This window comes from Polyodon spathula, chromosome 40 (genome assembly GCF_017654505.1).
Source record: "Polyodon spathula isolate WHYD16114869_AA chromosome 40, ASM1765450v1, whole genome shotgun sequence".
In the NCBI taxonomy this organism is placed as follows: domain Eukaryota; kingdom Metazoa; phylum Chordata; class Actinopteri; order Acipenseriformes; family Polyodontidae; genus Polyodon; species Polyodon spathula.
Genome location: NC_054573.1, coordinates 4,345,584 through 4,370,285, shown reverse-complemented (window position 1 = coordinate 4,370,285; position 24,702 = coordinate 4,345,584). Strand labels below are relative to the sequence as shown.

General features: G+C 43.9%; 2 protein-coding genes across 3 annotated transcripts in view; one reads left to right on the top strand and one right to left on the bottom strand.

The window, feature by feature from the left end:
• Positions 1-259, top strand: part of LOC121304867 (delta(3,5)-Delta(2,4)-dienoyl-CoA isomerase, mitochondrial-like) — a 3,008-nt gene extending 2,749 nt beyond the window's left edge. The window contains exon 4 of the mRNA XM_041236279.1: positions 176-259. Within this exon, the coding sequence (XP_041092213.1) occupies positions 176-259 (84 nt within the window). The remainder of the gene's footprint in view (positions 1-175) is intronic.
• Positions 260-4,618: 4,359 nt separating this feature from the next.
• LOC121304967 (CLK4-associating serine/arginine rich protein-like) lies at positions 4,619-23,008 on the bottom strand. 2 transcript variants are annotated; one of them, XM_041236424.1, is made up of 19 exons: positions 22,924-23,008; positions 21,576-21,708; positions 21,007-21,104; positions 20,499-20,600; positions 20,026-20,105; positions 19,444-19,528; positions 18,470-18,609; positions 16,835-16,931; positions 16,375-16,453; positions 15,227-15,300; positions 13,987-14,028; positions 13,349-13,567; positions 11,671-11,979; positions 10,823-11,014; positions 9,990-10,029; positions 8,125-8,185; positions 7,628-7,686; positions 7,409-7,455; positions 4,619-5,265 (listed from the first exon to the last, which is right to left on the bottom strand). In XM_041236424.1, exons 2-19 carry the CDS (start codon positions 21,672-21,674, stop codon positions 5,040-5,042), a joined length of 2,049 nt encoding a protein of 682 aa, XP_041092358.1. In that variant the 5' UTR covers positions 21,675-21,708; positions 22,924-23,008; the 3' UTR covers positions 4,619-5,039. The 2 variants fall into 2 exon arrangements, 1 of the variants encoding a protein (XP_041092358.1); XR_005948013.1 differs by lacking the exon at positions 4,619-5,265 and having other exon boundaries at positions 7,422-7,455; positions 9,986-10,029.
• Positions 23,009-24,702: the final 1,694 nt, after the last annotated feature.

Below are 24,702 nucleotides of genomic sequence, written 5' to 3'. Positions count from 1 at the left end.
TCATTTTAAGTAACGTAAGTAATCTCCAAACTGGGTGTGATGCGAACTATAACAGCAGCCTGAAAAGATGTGTTCTGTAAGCCAGTCTAGTAACAGAAGCCTCAACAAGGCCAGGTCAGCAGCCCTCGGGGCGAGATGCAAATCTGCACAATTGTGTGTGTGTGTGTGTGATCAGGTTCCTGCTAGGGGCACTGAGAGCCCCCCTGGCCTGCCATTGCGAGTGTGCCTGAGCGCTGACCTCATGAATACAGAACTCTGAAAGGAAAGGAACGAGAAGCTGCTCTAACGAACTGGGAGGGAGGGTCGCAATTAACACGGTACTCCACTCTGACGGAGACATTCTCCAATATTGAGAGATTGGATAATCCCATTCCACCCTCATTTGAATTTGGGAATGGAGACAGGTGCCGGCTGCTGTTGCTGCAGGATGAGATATTGCCCCCGCAGGCTGAGTAATGCAGTCCTGACAAGTTTTTATAACAGGTACATAATCAAAAAGGGATTTTAAAGACAGACAAGGCTTTAAAATACATTATCTTGGTTCTTATTGCTCACTTGAGGGACCTAGAGATAAAGACGGACAACAGGCTTTAGAAAGAAAGAACCATGAATACTTTGGACAATCAGTGGAGCAACGATTCATTGTGTCTCAATGCATCACAATTCTTTCTTTACATGATACAATGCAAGAGGTGTGTGTATCACTTGTACTGCGATACAGGACCAAAAGCACAACTCTGTAGTTCACCAAGCGGTTCTTGAATAAAGAGTTTTATAATTTGTACCATAAAAAGTCTCTTTACAAAAAATGCCCATGTAACAAAGAGGCTGGCACTGTCTTCAACACTATGAAGATCCGAGCTGCTTGCTTGCTTAGCTTTTAAACGACTTTTAACCTCCTCTCGTCTCACAATGGGACGCGGTCTGTAATGGCAGGGCATCACGCCACACTGCCCGTTACAAACTAGTCCCCTTTACCCTCTGCCATCTAAGACAGCCGGGTCACCAATGTAATGGGGCAGAGGCTGGCGCAAAACGGAGACCCTGCACACCACAACAGAGCGCCTTAATCACTCTGCATAGAGATCAGCTCAAAAGTAGCACGTTGTCCCCTAGACTCTGGATGGGGGGGGGGGTGGATCTTCACAGCTGGATAAGAACCTCTTGCGATACCACTCACATTTAAAAAGTGGCATACAGACTGTTACTGCTGCCAACCTTTTCATGAGAACACAGATCTAGATTCTGGTAGGGATATGTAGTAAGTGAAGACAAACTGCCCTCTTACTCTGCCTGAACTTGTTGTGAAATTCCATATCTCCCTAACTCTCTGCAGCCTCCCTTCAGTTAATCTGTGCTCTATTTATATAAAGAAAGCTAGTCTAACTTAGGCGAGTGTCTGGGGGGGATGGGAGGGCTTTGAGACCTAAACCCTGCTTGTTTAAAGGCGACGAGAGTCTAGACATATTAATACCTACTGACACACTGTCCAACGACTCTGGCTTCAAACAGACTCGTTTCCACTGTTAAAGATCCTCTTTCAAACTGTTGCAACAGTAAGAACAACGCGAGTGAGTTCAGGGAGAGATCAGCTCGGGCGCGGGCGTCTGATGTACTTGCACCCCCTGTGGCCTTCAGGCTCAGTTCACTTGCGCTGCTGTTACTTTCACAGTTTAAAGTGCCTGGACTTTTTTTTGTCAGAGAAGTTAAGGGTTTAGCAGGGCTATAGGCTAAATCCTTCAACATTAGGTTTTTTAATCTTACTACAGTCATAACACGTTTATTTAAAAAAGGGACGGATCTTTGCGGTTTATAAGATGCAGCGCACTGCAGATCCTTTTGGTAACAATTTCAAGCAGGCACATGTTCTTAGAGTCAAAGAAAACTAACACGCAAATATAATGAACATGTATGCCAGCAACCCCTCTGTAACACTAAAATAATATTGGAAATTCCCATTAATTTTAGAAGTGTTTCAAGGAATTGCAGAGGCAACAATGGAATGTTTTCAACAGCACAGGAATTGAGAGGAACACACGGCCATTATTTTAAAAGGATGCCCGCAGTCTTACTTAAAAGGAGATGGCGCACAATTGGAACCCCAGGCGCAAAGCGCTTCAGAACTGCATGGTCCTCTGACGCTGTAGTTCTGCAGTCACTTCACGGCCGGCTGTCTGTAGGAAACTAAGCGGGCGGCTGACGGCACGCGTTTTGGAGGACGCGAGTGCTCGTCCTCGTCTCTCCTGAGTTAGTGAGGGGGTTGCAGTGGTGACCCGGGTTGAATAATTGGGCATGCCAAATTCGGACGGACGGACGGACGGGGGGGGGGGGGGGGGGGGGGAAAAAAAAGTCGAAATGTTTCTCACTGTATTTCAATTTTAATGTTTCTAAATTGAGCATTACTGATACTTATTGATGACACATAATAATAGTGAGTGGGCTCGCCAACACACAGCTGGATTTCTCCCAGGGCTCCTGTTTAATAGTGAAACAGAGCTAGATCACTACAAGTCTCTCACTGGGTCCTTACTGGAGCATTGCAACATACTACTGCTATCCAACTTGCTTACTGTTAATGCTGCCCATTCAAAACCAATAATAAAATCCAAATGATCACACAAAGCGGGCTCTGCAACAACAGTCAACAAGGTTCATGGTGTTTCAATAAAGAACTGGCAAATACCTTCCCTCTAAAATGAGAGTGATTTATTACGATATTGAAATGACGGTTTACCTAAAAACCCAGGATCCTTTCGTAATCAAAGAAGTCAGACGACAGCCATTCAGCCCACCAGTGCTGGTGCAGTTCCTAGCAGCTGGGTGATCTCAAATCTTTGTGCAGTTAAAGGATTCAGATGCATCCGGGCCCCACCGTTTCTTTTTCATCACATCCTGGGGATTTCTTAAAACCCAGAAGTTTAAAAACACCCCTGCGGCCTCAACAGAGCTGCAAAACCAGTGAAGCCCCTTCAACACCCTGCCTCCCAGTGAACGTAAGAAACAGCACATTTGTTCCAAGTGGTATTTCTTACTGATGTATTCTGACATCCACTGGGAGCAGAGTTACACTCTGCTGTACCAGCTGAATTTACAGTGATGATTTCTGAGAGACTGACTAAATCACCAGAACGTGATGCAAACAGAAAACGACATACAAAGCAGCTCTAAACAAAGGTAACTGGCATATTTCCGACCAAAGTTCTTTAAATGCGCCAAAGGATCAACCAGAGCTTACAGTAACTCTCACATTACACCAACAGACTCAAGCCGACGGAGTGTCTCGCTGCTGAAAGATCTGTCCACCTTAAGGTAAAAGGCAAGCTGTTGACACCCTTCAAAGTGGACGGGCTTGCTCGACCGGTTTACTTCACGCTGGGCTGGCCTGAGTCCCTGCTGTAAAAATCTCACTACTTTCTAAGCAGTTCTAGGAGCATCTAGACTGATCCCACCACTTAACACAGGCATATCAGAGGACAGCACACCACAGCTGCCTTTAACCCTTCACTCCTTGAGCAGGATTGCCAAAACAGCCCACGAGAGAGTTTAACCCACCAGCTTGTTTCCTTTAGTCAGTATCAGGCTGTCTACATGCTCCGAGGGGGCTGACACCTTAATCTTGTATGCAGGGATATGGAATGGAACAGAGCTCTAAAAAGGCACTTGTACTGGGGTGAAATGATCACAGCAAGCATACATGTTTATTAATTAATAAATACACTAAAAAACATGCAGAAAAGAGCAAATCAAGCTGCAAAAGCACAGATAACTACAGATGTTTAGTCCCAGTAAAATATGCAGGCAAAGAGTCAGGAATTTAAACAATGTAAAAACGCCGATTTTTAGAACACAGATCCTCAGGTGAACAGGTCTTGCATGTTTGTAACCTTATTAGAAAAGCCATTATTAGCAGCTCTAAAACACCTTTTTTAAACAAAATTATATACGACTGAAGAGATATTAAACATTTAGCAAACACCTGAAATGTTTAACACTCTGCCAATGTTTAAACTGAACTATGAACACCCCTAGTCTAGTTTGCTATCTGCTCCATCTCACCAGACCTGTACCCATCCGAATGGGTCTAGTTTGCTTTTAGCTACACCGAACCCTGTCCTAGGTCCTGACATCACTTAAAATGAGAAAATATATCTTGTGTGAGTCAGTCCTTGAGCGTTCTGACATCATTCACAGCATTGTAATATATTTCATTCAGAGAGACTGGCATGGAAGTCATGCTTCTTCATCCACAACCCTCTCTCCTGACAACCATCACAAGGTTTGAACCAGATCAACAGATTTCCAGTTTAACAGTCCTGTCGGTTCAAAGATTTCCAAAAAGGAGGTGCTGTCCTAACAAATTACCTCGGACAACACTGAGCCGCTGGCAACAAGACAGTACAGGGAGCAATGGTGACCCCTGCTGGCCAAATAGCACAATTTCAATAAAAAAAAAAAAAGCCCACCAGACTAGCCACAGGCAATCCCTGCCAGTTTGCAGATTAAACACTTTCTTTAATTTTAAAGCATTGCTTTCTATACTGTTTGTTATCTGAACAAGGTCAGTGTAGAGGACAGTCTACTTGACTTGCTTCAATTAACAATTTATGTCCGAGTTTTTAATTTTTTTCCATGCCTTATCAGTTTAAGAACATAACAAATTTTACAACCGAGAAGAGGTCATTCAGCCAATTAGTGCTCAGCTGGTTCCTAGTAGCGAATTAATCTAAAAACTTTTGCCAAGGTCGGGTCAGTGGATCCAACTGATTCAGCACCAACATGACTAGGCAGCCCATTCCATCCCCTCACCACTGTGTGAAGAAATCAACAAGCCTCCCCACATCAAGGCTTCTTTTTCCTATGCTAAGCGAATCCAGTTCCTTCCAACTTCTCTTCGTAGCTCGCTCCTTTAGAAAGTACCAATGACAATAACGCAATGTACCTTATAATTAAAAGGTATCAAAATAAAAAGGCATTAAAGGAGTTTTATTTTAGGATGACACAACCACCAGACTGCTTCTATGGAGTCATCCTGTTCTTACTCAACAGTTATATTTTTTAGTTTTTCCAAATGTAGCAGTATTGAGTGTTAATCGGTCATGGACTAGACTCAGTAAGGGAATCGTTGTGTCAGTCAGAGGGCTGGATGCTGTGGAGGAAGGCGTGCTGTTGTACTTACTGTGCTTGGGTGACCTGGACGGAGAGCGGCTCTGTCTGCTGTACTGTCTTTCCCACTCGTCCCTCTCCTTCTCCCGCCTCTCCCGCTCCCTGAGAACAAACAAGTTCACGTCACAAAGGCACACAGCGCCAACCAGCCAGCCAGCAGGACTAGCAGATCAGCACCGTGCTCAACAAGACCAGTGACTGCAATATGGACGACTGGCGAAACACGTTGGTACACTTTGCAGCCTTCTGACTGCCCCTTTAAAGACTTCAGCGGTCTTTAAATAACTCTGTTGACTTCGGATTTCATGACAGTCTATGAAGATCGAAATGCACTGCCAACACTGTTGCATATTATGGTCCATGGTACTGTTGCAGATAGCGTCCCTATAAAATCAGCAGCCAAAAACCTGAATGAATACACAAGTAAATGACCAGCCTTTCGGTGTGGTTACAATCCAGAGGGGAATTATGAAAACTATCAAAATAAAACCCGGGGCGAATCATGCATTTAGGTTTTATTGAGTGGTTGTAAGTGTCGAGGGCAACCTCCCCTATTTAAAAGGCATCATAATGTTCGAATAAACAAATGCACACAGGGTTGCTTTTAGAATGGCAGATCACGTCACATGGCTTGCGTGACCGGTCTGCAGTATTTACTTTCCCTTTGTCCTGCAGCAATGCCAGAAGTACACCGTAGGAGGTATTCTGCAGTACTGATAAAGTGATCCTCACATTTTTTGCACGTCGGAGGTCACTAATACATAGCGTAAACTTTACTCAGAATGTGTTTTTAACGGAACTCAGATTTTATCCCATCAAGATTATTCAGCACACATTAACCCTGACATGCTGGACCGCTTTCATTTCAGTGCCTAACACGTCTACTAACAATTATTTATTTGCTTGCTTGCAACGGTGGCCACATTTATTGCATCTCCCCATTATCTTTATGATCACCATATAGCATCATTTCTTATAGACTTACTTGTTATATTGAATTATGTAACTTGTATCTACATATGTCTCTTCATAATAAATATTGAAAGTCAGACAATAAAATCATGTTTATATGCCAAAAATAAAATGCATTATTAGTTTGATTACAGCGTGGCCACATTAGTTAATATAGTTGGCTTACTGCTTTGTTGCCATTTATAGTTTGTTTTTCTATATACTTTTATTTGCTATTTGTGGTTACACTGAATTCTATACCATTTGTATATAAATAGGATTTATTTTCATAGTGCAAAATTATTGGATAATTTAATAAAAACACCTGCGTTTCTGACTTGTATTTATTCATACATTTCAAGGTGAAACGGTTTTATATATGATTTGGCAATGTACTGTGTGATATTTTGCTTAGACTGGACTACTTAAATAAAACAGGACAAAATCTTGTAGCTCCTCAACGGTAGTAGATATTCAAAATCTGTTTTTTTTTTTTTATTTATTTGAAATCCTCATAAAATAAACTAACGCCCTTTAGAAAGGGGTCGAAATCAGCAATTAAGAAATGCTTTATAAATGTTGTTTTGATTTCTGTGGAGGTGCGGCTTATATAAAATTAAAAACACGCCTCTCAGTTTTAACCAAGGCGTGCCAGTATCATACAGATCACTCACGAAGGGGAGAGAAACCACAATTCCTGTATCCCCAGGAATCAGGATCATTCAAAAGGGGGTCCTTACAACTGCAGCATGTGGAAAACCTCCTTGTAAGTATGCAAAAAGGGGCGCATCCATTGCAACTACATAGTCAGTTACTAAAGTTTAATTTACTAGGGTCTGAAAAGGCATCACTATTAACATGTCCAGCAGACAGCATGCTCACCTTGTATAAGCAAATAAAGCTGGCGTGCCTTTACCAATGCCAACCAGAGCAAAGCTGTTCCAGCTTTAAGAATACCAACAGACCCTTGGAGTGAATACCTAGCCAAGCACAGGAAGAATGCCGTATGGAAATCCAACAGCACAGGGAAAAACAAATGCCGGGGAAAAGTGCCCCTCTGTGGGCAACAGTGGAAACAACTCTTGCAACACTTTTTAGTGTTCTATGAAGAATGTATTCTTGAAATGCAATGTGTGTATAACTTTACAGAAGTACAGTATTTCAATCCAGTATCTATAGTTAACAATAAGTAGCATGTTGAGAGTGGGTCTCCACTGAACCCAAACCGCTGTCTTTGGCCAGCAGTGTGCGTGGATAGATCTGGTGTGTAGAAATAGAATTTGGGAGTCTTTACTTCATCCTGATTTTGCGAGCCATGGCCCTCAGCTCATCCTCACGCTCCTGAAACAAAGGGAAAGAAAACATTAAAGCAGCACAATCTGGAATCAGAACAAGGGAATACCAGTCACTTGAAGTGTGAAGGATCTCTGAACGGTCCCATTCAGAGCAATGTGGGTGTGCTGGGTTTGTACGTGGCAGACGCTGGCCTTATCTTGAACGGCCCTCTCCTCACCTGTCTCTCGTGTTCTTGCTGTTGCATCTTCTCCTGAGCAGCCTTCTTATCGGCTTTAACTAAAGAAATATAAAAAAAAAAAAAAAAAGGTCAGTCAGTCAGTCAGTCATCAGCTGTGATTGCCCATCTGTAACCTGTAAATACAGTATAATCGTAAATCTCGAAAAACTACTCTTCTAAATCTTTTGTAGTCATTTTAGTATTACTTTAGTATAAATACATGTTAATTTGGATTCATATGTTGTTTTTTTCTGACTTTATGTGAACGAAAAGACACACATTTGCCCGTTTTCCCATTGGAAATAGTGATATTTTGAAATATCACTGTCCTGGTCACAAAAGCAAAGTTTGTGGGGAATAATAGCCATTTTCTATACTTTTGAGGCATAAGCAATTAGGAAATAACACTTACTACCCAGGAACAAAAAATTTGTGTTACACAGTGTTATCATTCCAAGCCTAAGCAGTACTGCAAGTGTTTTAGAAAGAGTTCTTACGCTGTCTGTTAAGCGCTCTGTTCATGCGAAGCTTCAGCCTCTCCTGGGGGGTCAGCTTCGACTGGAATGGAAACACAAACTGGTGAAAACAGCAATGAATGCTGGAGTCCTCATTCCATTCTTTACCTGTTTATAAAACACACGCTGGTCTGCAGTATAGATTGGCCATGTGCTCTCTTTGCCTCGTGTGTAAAAGCCCATATAACAGGCAAGTTTTGGGCAACTTTTTTTTCTGGTCACTCATGTAGGTGACATTTTTAAGCAGTTTTCACCTCCTGACTAATTCAAGCCTCAACAATATCGAACTTATTTTGTGAAAATCCGCTTAAAGTTGCATAGTCTTTATCAAAAGCGCTTTTTTGAGCCCTGCTTTTCTTACCACTTCTTAGCATCAGCACCCTTAATACTGGTTCCCTGCTTTTAATTGAGATGAAGCGCCTTTGGTTCTTTGCTTGCATGTTTATTTAGTTTTTTTAACTGTAGTTTAAGCTATACAGTTGCCAGCTGTAACTATTAAACACGTCTCAAGCCTTTACAATCTTAAAAGGTGTTGTCAGTTAACCCAAAACAATGCTGTAGACGCAGCACAGAAACCAGGACCAGAAGACACAGTTCGAAATTAAGTGGAGACAGACTTAGGACAGAGGGAAGGAGACACTTCTGAGGGTGGTAAGGGGCTACTCAGTCTTGTCTCCGAGGCACTTGGCTCCTTCAAGACCCAACTTGACAAATTTCTGAGATCAATCGTTTGTCATTGTATTTATGAGTGTTCTTTTAGGATTGATAACTGTAGCACTACAGAGTGTTGAATAGCTCTGCAGGGCACACAGCACAACACCAGAGCAACACAGCTACACCCTGGTACCTAATCATTTATTGGCGCTGTACATGGTCTGACTGCAGCAAGACCAATGCTGCACAGTTAAAGGGAGACGCGACACCAGAAACTGAACTGCTGTGAGCGTCTTATTTTCTTTAACATCATTAAGGAATACAACAAGCAGCAAAGAACCAATGCAATAAAAGGGGAGCAGGGGCAAAGTTGCTAGTGCCAATAAGAGCCATGGTTGCTTAAACAAATCTTATAATGGTTACCGATAACCTTTAAAATAAAGTTATAAAATCCTATTTAAAAAATAAAAAAATCAGTTTATAAATATTTTATATCTACACTCCACTAAATCCCACCTACAGCATGGCTAGACAGTGCCCACAAAGACGTGTTTAATAAACGGTTAATGGGACCCAGAGAGCCCCACTTTGTCCATGGACTCGACACTCGTTCAATTCTCACCCAGCACAGGCCAGGTTACAGTGCAACAAACCTGCGTCTTCAACGGCAGCAGTCACTTTGAGAAAGCTTTTTGTTTTTTGGGTTAAAAGGGTGTGTACATGTTATTCACGCATTCACTCATTCAGTGGAGCTGGGCTGTGCACACACACCTTGCACAACTTTTGAAATAGTTTTTTTTTTTTTTTTTAAAAGAGCAAAGTTAGCAGAAATGGAACAATTACATATTTTGAAGTATTCAGTAACCAGTATGCAGTTAGCAGGGTTTATGGCGGCCTTATTCTCACACATAACTGAGCGTGAACTGGAAAAATCAGTTTTCTCATTACCGGTTTTAATACTGTACGAGTTCTGCATTCTCCCCCCACCCTCATCCTTATTTCAGAAAACAAGGCTTTTTACTGCATGTTTAATGCTCCTACTAAAAACATCATAAGTAATCTTATGTCTTAATCTTCTTGTGAAGAAGATACACTTCACCTATATACAGCTGTCACTTTCACACTTGTGTATTTTTCCCCCCCAGAAGCGATGCGTCTTAAAACCAGAAAGACGAGGTGAAATTCTTACTGACTTTGGCAGCTCCAGACTCTTTACCACCAGGAGTTTCAGCCCTAAAAACAGAGAGAGAGATGGGTTAGGTTATGCACAGTATATCACCACCGGTCTGATAGTTCACTCCGAAAGTGCTGTTCTCCCTAAACTCATCAATAACTGGACGGCAGGCAAGCGTGTCAAGATCCGGTCTCTCTCTCGGGTGCTTGCACCCAGTGTACACTGTCCCTCACCTTTCATACACACATGTGGAGTGAGTTTCCACTGAAATATCAGAGATGCCACTCCATGCTCCCTGAAAAAAAGTCATGCCACAGAAAGACAGGATACCCGATGGTTTAAGTGGATGACATAAAAATGATCAACGAGCGCGGGCAGAAACACATGGGAACAAAGCTGTGAGTCTCTACGATAATTACCCATTGTCTTATGATGGTGGATTAAATGAAGTCATATAAAGATAGAGTCCCTTTGTAAGACTGTCCTAGAAGAGACTGAGACTCCCTTGCTCACTTGGTTCAAGGTGGTTTAATGGGAGAATGACTCTTCAATGGACCGGAACAGCAGCAGATCTAAATGCCATCACAGTTTAAATATTAAACAGGAACATTTGACTTCAAGCCATAATCAGAAGAAACTGGTCACAGTTTTCACAAAACTCCCTTTTTTGACCGATTTACATGGCGGTGATACTTAGACCCCGCTACTGTTTAGATCAACTGAACAGGGCAGACGAGAGGGGAGCGTGAAGAGGCTGGAGAGAGACCGGCACACTTTCTTAACTTTCTCACTGTGTTGCCAGGGAAAGCGACACAGCCAAGACAGAAGTTTAAAGGCGAGAGTGACACTCACTTTCTCAGTTTGTCCCCGATGCCGGGCGATGCAGCAGGCTGTCTGCTCTTGTTCCTGCTGGGGGAGGAGGGGGAGGGGGAGCGGCTGGCTGACTGGCTCTCGCTCCGGCTGCTGCTGCGATGCCTGGCCCCCCTGCCGCTGCTGAGCCCCCCCCTGCGATACCGATCCACCGAGCGAGATCGACTCCCAGACCTGAGGAGACAGCACACCGGGTAGAGACACACACAGGCAAGGAGCTCCAGAGCCTAAGCAGGACACTGCAATCCATTCCCTCTCCAAAGCACCAGCAACATCAACATGAGGGTGTGAAGTTTAAACCAAAAGGTAAACGTTTAGCAATCAGAGAAACATAACAATCTTTATTTGTATATAACGCCTTTCATAGCGGACCACCGTCACAAAGCGCTTTACAAGATACGAGACTAGGGTGTGTGAGCTATGCATCAGCTGCAGAGTCACTTACAACAACGTCTCACCCGAAAGGAGATGAAGTGGCTTGCTCAAGGTCACAAACTGAGTCAGTGGCTGAGCTGGGATTTGAACCAGGGACCTCCTGGTTACAAGCCTGTTTCTTTAACCACTGGACTGCACAGCTGCCTAATGCATGTTTGTTAGAGGTTTCACACGTTTGTGATGTACACAGTCATACTGCAGTCACTTAAACTCTAGCAGTGCTTCATGCTATGGGTTAACTGGTTGCCAACATCCCCAGTCTGTTTAAACTAAACAGAAATCAACGACTGGCCATCTATAAAAGGCATGCTAACCAAGGCTTTGAAATCCATGAATGCCACTAGCAACATTATCACTGCCCTCTCTTCAAAAAAGGATCGACAACAAAAACCCACCTGGTGTGTCTACGGGAGGAGGAGTATCGCACCCTGTCTGTGGAGCGGGAGCGCGACCGCGAGTGTGACTTTGTGCGTGTCCCCCCGGAGTAGCGCCTTCCGCGGCTGTGCGATCGAGACCGCAGGAGCCCCCTGCTGTCCGAGTCAGACCTTCGGCGTGTGCGAGACCGCGAGCGACTGCACCGGCCAGTCCTGCGCTGACCTCTCCGTGACCTGGAGCCCGACCTCGAGCGAGACGAAGAGGAAGACGACGAGGAGGACGAGGAAGAGGAGGAAGAGGACGAGGACGAGGAGGAGGTAGAGCGCCGCCTACAGGGCAACACACACACAGCACCCGTCAGGAAACACGAGAAGCTGCACACACCATGGGGCATCAGTCCCTCAGACTCTCAGTGTTTATGAATCTAATGCTTGACTGCACTAGAATGTTCAAGAAGTCACTGTCGCAAGACAGATGAACGAAAACTCAATTTTAACCCATAACGCAATAGTGCTGAATTTAGAAATACTAAAAGAGACTTAATAAATTCAATGACAAAATATTCAACATTTGTCAGTGAACTTATTCTGTTTCTTATAGTAGATCGCTATATAAAAAGCATTTGATTTTCACAGAATCCAGACTCCAGATCCATGCACCGAGATGAGACTGCTGCTTTCTGTAGGTTCTGCCCACAGTATGAGGCAATGAAACCAGGTCACTTTTCAGATACTGACTGAATGCAAAACTGTATAAAACAGCTAGCATGGATCAGAACTGCTCTAGAGCTGACACTGACTATAGGCAAGAAATGTTGAATAGATCACAGTCACTCAACCACACTTAAACTGACATTGTTTAGGGGGAAATAAAATCTTAATAAAAAGAAAGAACAGTTTACAACAACAGAACACAGGGGTGCTGCAATAGCAAGTTATACACAAATGACCTCAAACTGAATGAATCGCTGTGTTGCTGGCAAGTTCATATTTAAAAGTACTGAGACGTGGCATTCGGTCCACTCATAATGGCTTGAAGTGTGTCGAGGTATCAAACCCTGCACAGTGGGGTATTCACAGTGGGTAGGAACAGCAAGAACCTGCTAATGCTCTGTTGTCTCAGGTTCACTAAAGTAAAGGATGGCTTCATCTGACTGAAGCGAAAACCTGCAGAAATCTGCCCTGTTTTGCACTTGTTAGCTATACAGGACTCAAACGTGCAACTGAATGAAACACATGTATTTTCATAGGTCTCAGATACATGAAATACATGGTTTGATATCTGCTACTACATTAGCTTAAAGAAAGTTCCTTCGCCTTCCTATTTAAAGCATGCTACTGGCTGAAAGCAAGTCAGTCAACAGGGGCAGACACTGATTGGTCGAAGTAGTCCTTGAAGGGGTGGGGATAATTTCAACGCTGCCTGAAAGCACGGCTTGCAAGCACATCACTTCAACCTAGAGTAGTACCAGATATCAGCAATGCAAGCGCACAACAGGCAAGGTGTATGCCATTCTTGTTTGCTACAGACATTTTCTGCTCTATGAACATTTTAATCTAAACAAGGGGAGTGTTTAGTTTCCACACACGATCCCTGCTGGGGCTCGTGAGCAAAGGTGCACCCTGAAGCTCTGTAAACAGCGAGTGCTGAGCTTTCTAGTGTGTGTTTATAAATCATTCAAATGTGAAGGTTACCGACCGGGAGGAGCTGCTATGACCTGTGGCTGAGCTGGAGGCTGCCGTAGAGGCAGAGGCAGAGGCAGGGCTGTGCTTGGAGGCTGCGGTGGAGGCTGCTCTCCCGGGGGCTCCCTCCTCATCGCTGCCCCCGAAGCTGGTGATGAAGGTGATCTTCTCCTCCTGGCTCGGGCTGTTGGTGCGAGACCTGGAGCGGGACCCCGAGCTGGACTTGGATGCAGACCTGCAGGGGGGGGGGAAGCACAGGGCACCGCGTCAGGAGCTGCAGCACCACGGCTCAAGCGTTCGGATGGAACCATGACTGGAACCTCAGAGCTACAGCGTCAGAGGACAGTGCAGCTCTGGGCAGTTACAGGCAAGCCCGCAGGCGCCTAGGCCAAACTACAGGGGTCGCTGACCCGAGGACACTCTGGCTGACCTAAGAATCCTCATAGCACCTACTATAACACATGCATACCGTTTCAGAGTTACCAAGCACTTTGTGAATGGCGTGCAATAATGTGGGTAAATGTTAAAGACTTCTAGAATTAGGAAAGAATGCCATCTAGTGTCCTGCAGCACGATTCCAGTCTGCAGTGTTGGGAACCCTGCTCTGAAACAGAGCCATGGTTAGGGGTTTAACTCCAGCTCCATGCTGCTCACCTTTTATAGGGATCGTAGGTAGGGCTGTCTCTTCTGGCATAGCTGGAATAAAAAAAGCAAAAAGGAATAGCTGCAGTTAATATGCATTTCTACGGCATGCACTTTCCTTCATTAAGCACTATGTACGCTACTAGACCTCTAGATGTAAACTTGCATACTTACACAGCAGTTCATAGCATCTGCTAAAATTACACTCAAGTACTACTACACTGGGCATTTAAGCGCGGCTTTAAATTCTTTAAAAGGTTACAAAGTGTGTCGTTGGTTAAAACATTCTTGTCGCCGATGCAAAGCTACCAATGCTGAATTTGCATGATCAGTTTGGTTTAAAAACAGATTGAAATGAAACTACCGCAGCAAATAAGCAAGCAGCAAGGTGGTGACCTCCCAGAAACAAGCACATCTGCAGCACAGCCCAGCTGCTGTCCTCCGACAGACAGCAGGATGCCAGGTCTTATTTCCATTACCATGGGCGTGGACAATACAGTACCCAGCCTGGCTTGCTGACTGCAAAATAACTAAGACTTGAACTGCGAGTGCCTGTAGCTTTGCTTGTTTTAAAAGCACCCTGCTGTCAGTAATACCTCTGTAGCCAGCAATACTCAAACTAACACCTAAAAAATGAAATGTTAAAATAATTACACTTTATGGTGGGACCAGGCATTTTTTAAATGTTATGCTTGTGAAAAACAAAGGATTATTGCAGCTTTTGCTCAAGTATAAAATGTGCAGTCTGTTTCGGACTGTCGCGCTGTTGTCTCTGCTTCAGTCGCCGAGTGCTACCTGCTGCCACTCTGTCTACAGAGGGCTCTACCACTGCAATGGGGAGAGGGCGGTGGGGTTAGATTAATCGTTGAGAATCATTAAGACAGGCAGGTGATGTGCTGAGACTGTGGTTTTCTGTCCTGAGAACCAGCACTCAAACGGTCTCCAGATCTTGATTATAAATCAGGTTCTTCTAAGTGGAATTAGCTTCCTTTGCATAGTGAATAGTAAGTCCATATCAACATTTTAAAAGCACATTCTCTGAAAATGTGTTCAGTAAAATATTTTGGATATTTGCTGAAGTGCCTGGCTTCTCTGTTCGGCACCACTAATGTGCTGCCTCTTACCCCAGCAGCTCACTAAAAATGAGACAGTGGCTTGAGCGAGGGAATTATTCACTGTTCATTTCCTAAAAGAAATAAAAATGATCACACGTGCGATGCAGGTACTACAGCAAGCCCAGTGAGGGAGGTACCTAGGAGGGCTGATCTGCCTGCCTTTCAGCCTCTTCTCTCTGAACTCCCGTCTCTGTCTTCGGGACCGCCGACCCTGGAAGAGATCGAACAAAACACAGGCTTTAGGAAACTGAACCCCCAAATAAGAATTTCCAGGTGTCAGCGCTGTTGCAGTACAGCCTCTCCTAGCTCAGTGCCCAGGTGTCAGCGCTGTTGCAGTACAGCCTCTCCTAGCTCAGTGCCCAGGTGTCAGCGCTGTTGCAGTACAGCCTCTCCTAGCTCAGTGCCCAGGTGTCAGCGCTGTTGCAGTACAGCCTCTCCTAGCTCAGTGCCCAGGTGTCAGCGCTGTTGCAGTACAGCCTCTCCTAGCTCAGTGCCCAGGTGTCAGCGCTGTTGCAGTACAGCCTCTCCTAGCTCAGTGCCCAGGTGTCAGCGCTGTTGCAGTACAGCCTCTCCTAGCTCAGTGCCCAGGTGTCAGCGCTGTTGCAGTACAGCCTCTCCTAGCTCAGTGCCCAGGTGTCAGCGCTGTTGCAGTACAGCCTCTCCTAGCTCAGTGCCCAGGTGTCAGCGCTGTTGCAGTACAGCCTCTCCTAGCTCAGTGCCCAGGTGTCAGCGCTGTTGCAGTACAGCCTCTCCTAGCTCAGTGCCCAGGTGTCAGCGCTGTTGCAGTACACCCTCTCCTAGCTCAGTGCCCAGGTGTCAGCGCTGTTGCAGTACACCCTCTCCTAGCTCAGTGCCCAGGTGTCAGCGCTGTTGCAGTACAGCCTCTCCTAGCTCAGTGCCCAGGTGTCAGCGCTGTTGCAGTACAGCCTCTCCTAGCTCAGTGCCCAGGTGTCAGCGCTGTTGCAGTACAGCCTCTCCTAGCTCAGTGCCCAGGTGTCAGCGCTGTTGCAGTACAGCCTCTCCTAGCTCAGTGCCCAGGTGTCAGCGCTGTTGCAGTACAGCCTCTCCTAGCTCAGTGCCCAGGTGTCAGCGCTGTTGCAGTACAGCTTCTCCTAGCTCAGTGCCCAGGTGTCAGCGCTGTTGCAGTACAGCCTCTCCTAGCTCAGTGCCCAGGTGTCAGCGCTGTTGCAGTACACCCTCTCCTAGCTCAGTGCCCAGGTGTCAGCGCTGTTGCAGTACAGCTTCTCCTAGCTCAGTGCCCAGGTGTCAATGCTGACAGTCTCACCGAGTACATGGCTTTCTCCTCCTCCAGGGCTTTAGCGTGTTTTATTGCTTCAACCTCCTGTTTGTCTTTCCGAAGCATTCTGAAAAACAAGGAAGCAGCAGCTAGAATATTTTCTTTGCCAGGACTAATTGGACGGTTTTGTAAGTTTGCTGGAGCAGCAGCTATTCAGATCAAATTGTACAGTATGTGTTTGCAAATCTATAGGCTAACTTACAGGAAGTTAAATGCACAGTCTGATTGACCATACACCACAGTGGCCACTAAAATGAACACATCATCCCAACAGATAAAAGCTTGCAGATTTTAAATACAATTCAATGTGTATTTTCTATTACAGCAGTGATTTGGTTTACTGCACACTAACTCAGTTGCTAGCGCCTCCACTAAGCCCTTGATAAACCCTCCTTGGGGATTGTTGAGTGCCCAGGGGGTGAAGCGGTCTGCAGCGCACAGCTCTCACCTGACAAAATCTCCCTCTGCCATGCCGTAGGAGGTGGCCAGCTTGTTCACTTCCAGCACCTGCTCCTCAGCCAACTCATCCACATCCACCTCCACATCTGCACCAAGCACAGAGACACAAAGGGGGAATGACACAGAGCAAATCACTGTCGTGAGTCAACACATCCACATCTGCACCAAGCACAGAGACACAAAGGGGGAATGACACGGAGCAAATCACTGTCGTGAGTCAACACATCCACATCTGCACCAAGCACAGAGACACAAAGGGGGAATGACACAGAGCAAATCACTGTCGTGAGTCAACACATCCACATCTGCACCAAGCACAGAGACACAAAGGGGGAATGACACAGAGCAAATCACTGTCGTGAGTCAACACATCCACATCTGCACCAAGCACAGAGAGACACAAAGGGGGAATGACACAGAGCAAATCACTGTCGTGAGTCAACACATCCACATCTGCACCAAGCACAGAGACACAAAGGGGGAATGACACGGAGCAAATCACTGTCGTGAGTCAACACATCCACATCTGCACCAAGCACAGAGAGACACAAAGGGGGAATGACACAGAGCAAATCACTGTCGTGAGTCAACACATCCACATCTGCACCAAGCACAGAGGCAGAAGGGGGGCCTCATGGAGAAAAATCACAAGCCTGATCTTTGTAAAAAAGTACAATGTTAAATAAAATCACTCAACTAAGAGAAAACTAAAGCCTCTGATCTTGTCCCAAGGCAGATAACAGGGTCTACTTGAAAGATGAAAAAACTGTGACAGGTCTGTGCTGTCGCTCATTTACTGTAGCTGGTGTCCCAGGCTGGTTTACTGACCACACTAATTAACATTACTACATGCAATAACAAAATAACAATATAACGAGGTGCTCAGAAAATCAGGCTGAGCAATTAAGGCAGTTTAAATCATTAAACAGATTCCAAAACGTAGGGCTGTATTTTTTTCCCCCCATTGTAAAAAATGGCTTATTTCAGAGTCTAAAAATAGGCATTTTAAGATATTTCATGATCAAACAAAATATTTACTAAAAGCTGAAAGAAATAGCATTGTCGCGTTCAAATTTGATCATGTTATCTTGAAATGATCCAAAATATTTAAATGCTTATCTGAAGAACAGTAAATGTTAAATTGTAGAATAATACAGAATTTTTTTGATGTCCACCTTTTACAAAGACTTTCCATTTTCACCGCCAGTGAAAAAAAAAAATCAAACAAAATAAAAACAGAAATGAAAAAACAAGAACTAAACACATGAAACGTCCCCTTCTTGTACTGGACAGAGCAATCTTCAGCAGAAACATTTCCAATCTTTGAAAACATGTATAATACATATATTTATACTATTTTGTCACAAAACAAAACCAGGTTCTGATCAACTGCTCTAAAGCAGGGGCAACACCTATTCCTTGATCCAACCATAATCATTATAAAATGGAACTAATTAAACCTCTGAACAGTTCCTGAAGTACCTAATCAACCCTGCCTATTAAACCCGGAATCACCTGGCACCCCAGGAGCAGATCCGAGCCCCTCTAATCCAAAACAGAGACGGATCTCCACTCCTAAAAGCGTTCATGCACTGTTTTTCTGCCAATTGTCTTTCAGGCGTACCTATGTCAGGGATTTCTTCGTCCTCGTCCGTCTCACTGTTGTCCTCGTCCTCGTCCTCCCCTTTATCAGACAGGCTGTCTGCCTCGGTCACAGTGCTGTCCTCATAGGTGTATCCAATTGATACCTTCTTCTCAGCCAGCCTGCACACACACAGGCACTTTACAAACGCATTCCCTTACTCCCCCTTTGACATCCTCTCTGTTGCAAACAAGCAGGTCCGCAACAAACTTTAACCCAGTTGCAGCAAATGCAAAATTAGAGCCATATAATGAAAAAAAATTAAAAGTTTATGACCATTTGGGGTGTGAATAGGTTAGGAGTTTAAACGCAATCCAAATATGAAACATTTCGAATTCAGTATGAACATTCTTCATGTGAAATGCAGGTCTTACACAGTAAGAACTGAACAAGCAGGACCAAGAAAGTGCACGACAGGAAAGATGAATACAGTTTCATTAACAATCACCCCTTTAATTATAACTGACAAACAGCTAAACATTTGAAAGTCATTAGCTCCTAATTTATACATGATTAAAGTTAGGCATTATAAAAAGTATAGCAATGGCGGTGCCATAGAATAAGGGATTAATTCACGTCTAGAAATCAGTTGAACTAGCTAGCAGAGAACAGTGTACTAATGTTAGGCTAGATGCCACAATGTAAATCTAAGCTTTCAGCACTGCATTCACTGTGTCCCTTCCTCAGTCACAAGAGCTTACTAGCTCCAGTAACAGTACATTTAGAACAGAAAGAAAGAAGTATAATACTTTAGTATTTTTTTTTTTTTATAAATGCATGAAAGCACCTATCAGATCTAAAACACAGGGAACATTTTAAAAACTATTAGAGTCTGTCTTATTAAATTAGTTGCCCAAGTAAAGCGCTAAAAAGGGATGAGTCTTGATGGGCTGAATGGTCTTCTCGTTCCCAGACTTCTCTTCTGTAAAAAGAACTAGCGTATGAGAGCTACTCACTTCTTCTTGTCCTCCTCGTTGGGTTTCTGGAGCCCCCCATAGAGCTCATCCATGTAGATCTGGTACAGACACTGCTCCTCCGAGACTACAGGGAACAAAGGCAGGCAGGAGAAGGAGAAACACTAAGAACCAAGGCTTTTAAAAAGAACATTTTCTGCCTTCTCATAAGTCAGATATTTTCCTGCAGTTCTGTTTTAGCCACTTAAAATGGTGAGCAAATCTCTACATGCATCTAAACTAAATGTATCTGCTGAACCACTAAATTTCTTTCAAGCTTAAACCATAACTGCAAAGCCATCCATTGATCTTTTAATTGACTGTTTGTCCAGCCAAACAGCTGAGGATTTGCGTGGAATTGGGGATCCACCAAAAGAAACACGTTTTCAGATCTGTGGAGCTAACAGCGCCAAACTGGCTGAAATCTAGTCCGAACAGTTTAAAGGCTAAAACAGCCGCTATGGAGTTTAACATGAAACGTTTGAAAGCGTTACTGAAATAAGCCACAGTTCTCCTGCATCGCTGCACTGTTATTTCACCATCCGAACCCTGCTCTTTGTACCCCCTTCAGACACATCTACTCACTGCTAGCAAAGTCGTTCTGCACCAAACCTCTGTATCTCTCATAGTTACACTTCCTCTCGTCCGACTCCTGCTCCGAGCTCCTGCAACACAGACACTCCACTTAAAGACTAACTGAATCCATGGCAAACATTTTGACTAGAAGTCTTTTTTTAAGACACATTTGGGGTAACTGTACTGTGTGTATTTTTCAAACTACTAATGTTAAAGTTAACACTAGGAATGCTATTTGTCAAGGCGATTTCAACTTGGACTGTGAGCCCCAGTCAGGACTGCAGGTTGGTAAACACAGCGATTATACAAGAATGTGACTCATACATGCCATATTTGACTTGTGTAATATTACAGACTGGATTTCAGATGGAAGCAGACTGCAGCGCCAGTTTGATACTGGGAACAAGATGAGACTGAGTTATACAGGTTTCATGGTGCAGATGGAATTAAAGGCAAGACCACAGCACACATGAATCACTTACACAGTATTTATGAGAGGCGGAGTGTACTTGGGGATGTAGTCCAGGTGAGCCCGCACATCAAAGCGGTCTATCATGTTGTTTGCATCCCCTTGCCAAGGCATCCTGGAGGAACGTGATGGACACACAGATCACATTACATACACCCGGCACTGGCCTGCCCTGACCACACTCAAAACATCATCACTGGCCAGAGGTTTCTCCATTCTAGGGGTTTGTTTCCTAAACATATAAACTTTAGGATGAAAAACATTTGAAGGTTTAAACTTTAACCCTTTACCGTCCATTTATTCGGCGCTTGTCCAATTCAGGTCCAATTTATTTTCACATGTGCGGTTTAAAATATATTTATTTTTTTCCCCCTCTGGCAAGAAAACATGGTTTTCTTACCAGAGCACTGGAAATGAATCTATTCAGCAGTAAGGTCCCGTTTTGTTGGTCCCCTGATCAGTTTAATTGCGCAGTCTGCCAGAGCTCCTGCGTGTTATCAAAAAGCGGGCGATGCACTCACATGTTGACCGGGCTCTCAGCAGCCAGGGCCACCACAGAGTCCAGGTGGATTTTATAGGCCCGCCCGTGGACCTGCAGGAACTGCGCGGGATCCTTTTTCTGCAGGGAAACAGGGGAGCCGTGGCAGCGTTACTGTACAATCACGCCAAACAGTCACCGGGCTTACCTGGGCATGTGCTGTCTTCGTGAATTAACTGAATTTCACAGATCAAACTGTACCGCATGTTTGGTGGCTACCTCAGTCAAGCTGAGAGTGCATTTCTTGCATGCTCTTTTTCTGTGTCAGGCTTCAGCTTGACAAGGAGTAGCCACTGAACACAAACATAAGAAATTACATCTAAATTAAAAAAAAAACAGACAGATACGATATTAACACACAAGCTGTTTACATGGCTTGGTCCCAATGGTGATGTGACTTCCACTGTATAAGGACCCTTCACTTATTCCCTGTTTTGAACACGTGTGTTTTTGGGTGTGCGTTTCAGACAGAGAAATAAAGAAGCAGCACAGTACAGATTTACAAAATCAAGTGAACATGCAGTAAACCTCTTTGTTAGAGGCTCTACTCACAATTTTCTCATAGAACTCCCTGCGGCGCTCAGCCCGTCTCTTATAATCCACCATCATGCCACGCAGTTTGCGTTCATGCTTGCGGGCTTCGTGCCACATGCTGGCACCCTGCACTGCCTTTGGCACCCTAATCCTGGAGGCAGAGAGGTGCATATTAGGAGTCAGGGATAAGAGCTAGGATTCACACTGAGGTCTTAGTGAGTAAGCAGCAGGGCTCCGAACAATACAGCGTTACACGTCCCCACTTGTTGCCACAGCTGTTTACATAATGTTCCTGAAATGTTTCTGTTGATTGTTAATTTTCTACACTTACAATTTTAAAGTCTGTTTCAAAGCTCCTTTCAAAATGTCCGCTCTAGTGCACTGACAGTGTAAGGATTATTACCCACATTGTCAAACGGGTAACACAGCAATATCTGACTTAGAGAACAGATCTCAAACCCCAGAGCCCTACAGCAGACATTTGGAAAAGAGCTTTGAAACAGACTTGTTGTAAGCATACAGAAACGTCCACCCATCACCTGTAAATTCAAAATCAGAGCCATCACAAGATGAAAAACAGTGATGACGGGACCTATATACCTGTACATACTGCTGGCTACAGAATAATAGATGACAATGAACAGCTTACTGAAAACTGTAAGAGCTATTTACAACTTCAAGGTTTATTTAAAATGAGGTCTTAGTATCAAGGCGTTTCCAAGCGCCATGTAAAAACGTGACAAGACACCTTTAATTTTACATCAGGCCTATATCTGTGCACTACACCAGCCCATGGTGTGTACTGCACAAAATGTAGCGTTGCATGCTTGCAGTAGGTGTCTGGCAGCCAGTCATATAACAGATACGGCTGTGCTTGCAGCAAAATAATATTATTAATGCGCTCCAAGCCTACACACTCTTAATAACACAACAGACCGATTAGCGTTCAAACAACATCTACATACGGTATAATAACTGTTATTTGAATCACACACCCCCCTCCCCCCCGGTATATCGTTACACAGTGGAGCACAGTATTGTAGTGCTCCGTCATCCATACGCACACACCTTTTCCAATTCTATATCCAAACGTAAAAAACAGTGCGATTCTGCAACCACTGTGTACGAAACGCAATCAGGAATTAACAATGCAGCAATTAACAAAATAGTGAAAAAACTGAACTGGATTCCCGTCTCTCAGACAATTCTCCGTGATGCCGCGGTTAGCAACTGCTAAATTGCAGACGGATTTAAAAATCTAAAAACAAAAAAAAAACAACCCACACTCATAAAAGCCTTTACCCTGTTCGCTCTCTTTCTGGGTTTCAATAACAGTATGCAATGGTTGTAATTGTACCGCTGTTACCTGACTCGATTGCAGTTTCTGTTTTAAGGGACTGTGTATTTATCACCCGCTTCCAACCTGCAACACAACCGCCATCACACCGCCACCGCACAGTCCTCCGCTATCCCAGCAGTCCGCCTGGTTAAAGGGGCGTGGGGACCACACAATCTAGTCACGGGGTGCTCTGTGGTTTCTATGGGATTTAATGGGAAGGTATATTGTTGTCATAGTAATCATGGGATAGTGTGGATACCATGATCAGACTGGTGATATTTGGTACAAAGATATAAGGATATGTGCGGGAATCGCTTCATAAATAAGTAAATAATACCAAAGCTGATATCCCGGGACATTAAGTGTGCAATGTCGTTTGATTAGTTGAGCTCTGGAGATGTCATTTGTTTCTACTGAATATCACTGCAATAATAAATAGGTACTCAACGAGAAAAAAAAAAAAAAAAAAGGTAACATTATTTATAATCACGTCTTCTATTAAAAACACGTCCTTATCTCACGTAGGCAAACCTTGCTACAGGAGCTTATGCGCAGATTTGCGGGTGTTTACGGTAGCCTGAATCTCTGTGTGAAAGGATGCGCTTATTTGCGAAATGGTACGGTAGGTGTCAGTGACGGCCGCAGATGGAGACGCGGAGTAAGATGGCGATGCCCAGTTGAAAGTCGTGTCTGTTAGAGAAGCGTGTGTATTTGTTTATTTCAAGTGTGTAAAATAATCAGTTAAAAGAAAACTTTTAAGTTGACAATGGATTTGTACTTTAGGAATATATGATGCTATTTTCTGGTGCACACAACGAGGCAGTGTGATCTTAATTACAGTGCTGCCTCGTCGTTGATCATTTGTTAAAGATTAACCCTCAATTCTAGATTTATTTTATTTTATTTTGTATGTTATTAGCTGCAGTAAGTGTACTAAATTCAAACGTGTGGATAACACAGTGATGCAATCATTTGATAAGGCATACAGACAGTGATTTTGTTCCACTCGGAAATCCGTGTAATCTCGCTGTTAAGAAATAGTCTACGAATAAAATACACGTTTCTTTACGCAATGGAGCAAGATCGGCAACAGATTCGAAATGTAAGTTTGTATTTATGTGTAACTGAAGTACAATAGTTTTCTGTACCAGGCTGTACACGGGCGCACGCATTATAATGGGTGCATCTTTAGCAGGAAAAAAAAACAAAACCCTACAGTAAAATCTCAGTTAGGAACACCTTGGGAATGGAGGCTGTTTGTAATTGAAATGCCTTAACTCTGAAAACGAGTTTTTAGTAAACGTGTACACCTGCTATCTTATCTGATGACCAAGGATACAGCATAGTGTAATTCGCATATCGTTATGGTTCTTAAACGGTACTGTGAATGAGGGAAAAAGGCTACATTTAAGTTAACATTGACGTTTTAACTAGCAAAAACACAGATTTAAGCGTCCTGGCAAAAATGGATAACGTGGAGCATGTTATTATTTTATTTTAAACGGGAGGGGTAAACTGGCTTTGAAATCTGCCTGGCCTTTGTCTGGATACAGTAATTTTGCCTTCATTACCAGCACGCCACTTTCAGACGTGGCTGTCTGGCTGCATTGCGCCCACCGGCTTCTGTTCTTAAATCTGAAGTTCTAATGTATAAAATATTCGACATAATGATTACTTATAACGCCAGTGTATTTCCGCAGGGGAATGTACAAGCGCTAACTTAAACATTGTTAATACAGTATTAAGCTTTGAACTTTGCTTGTCCCAATACGATGTCCAGTGTGGAGTCTGGGCAAAACCCAGAAG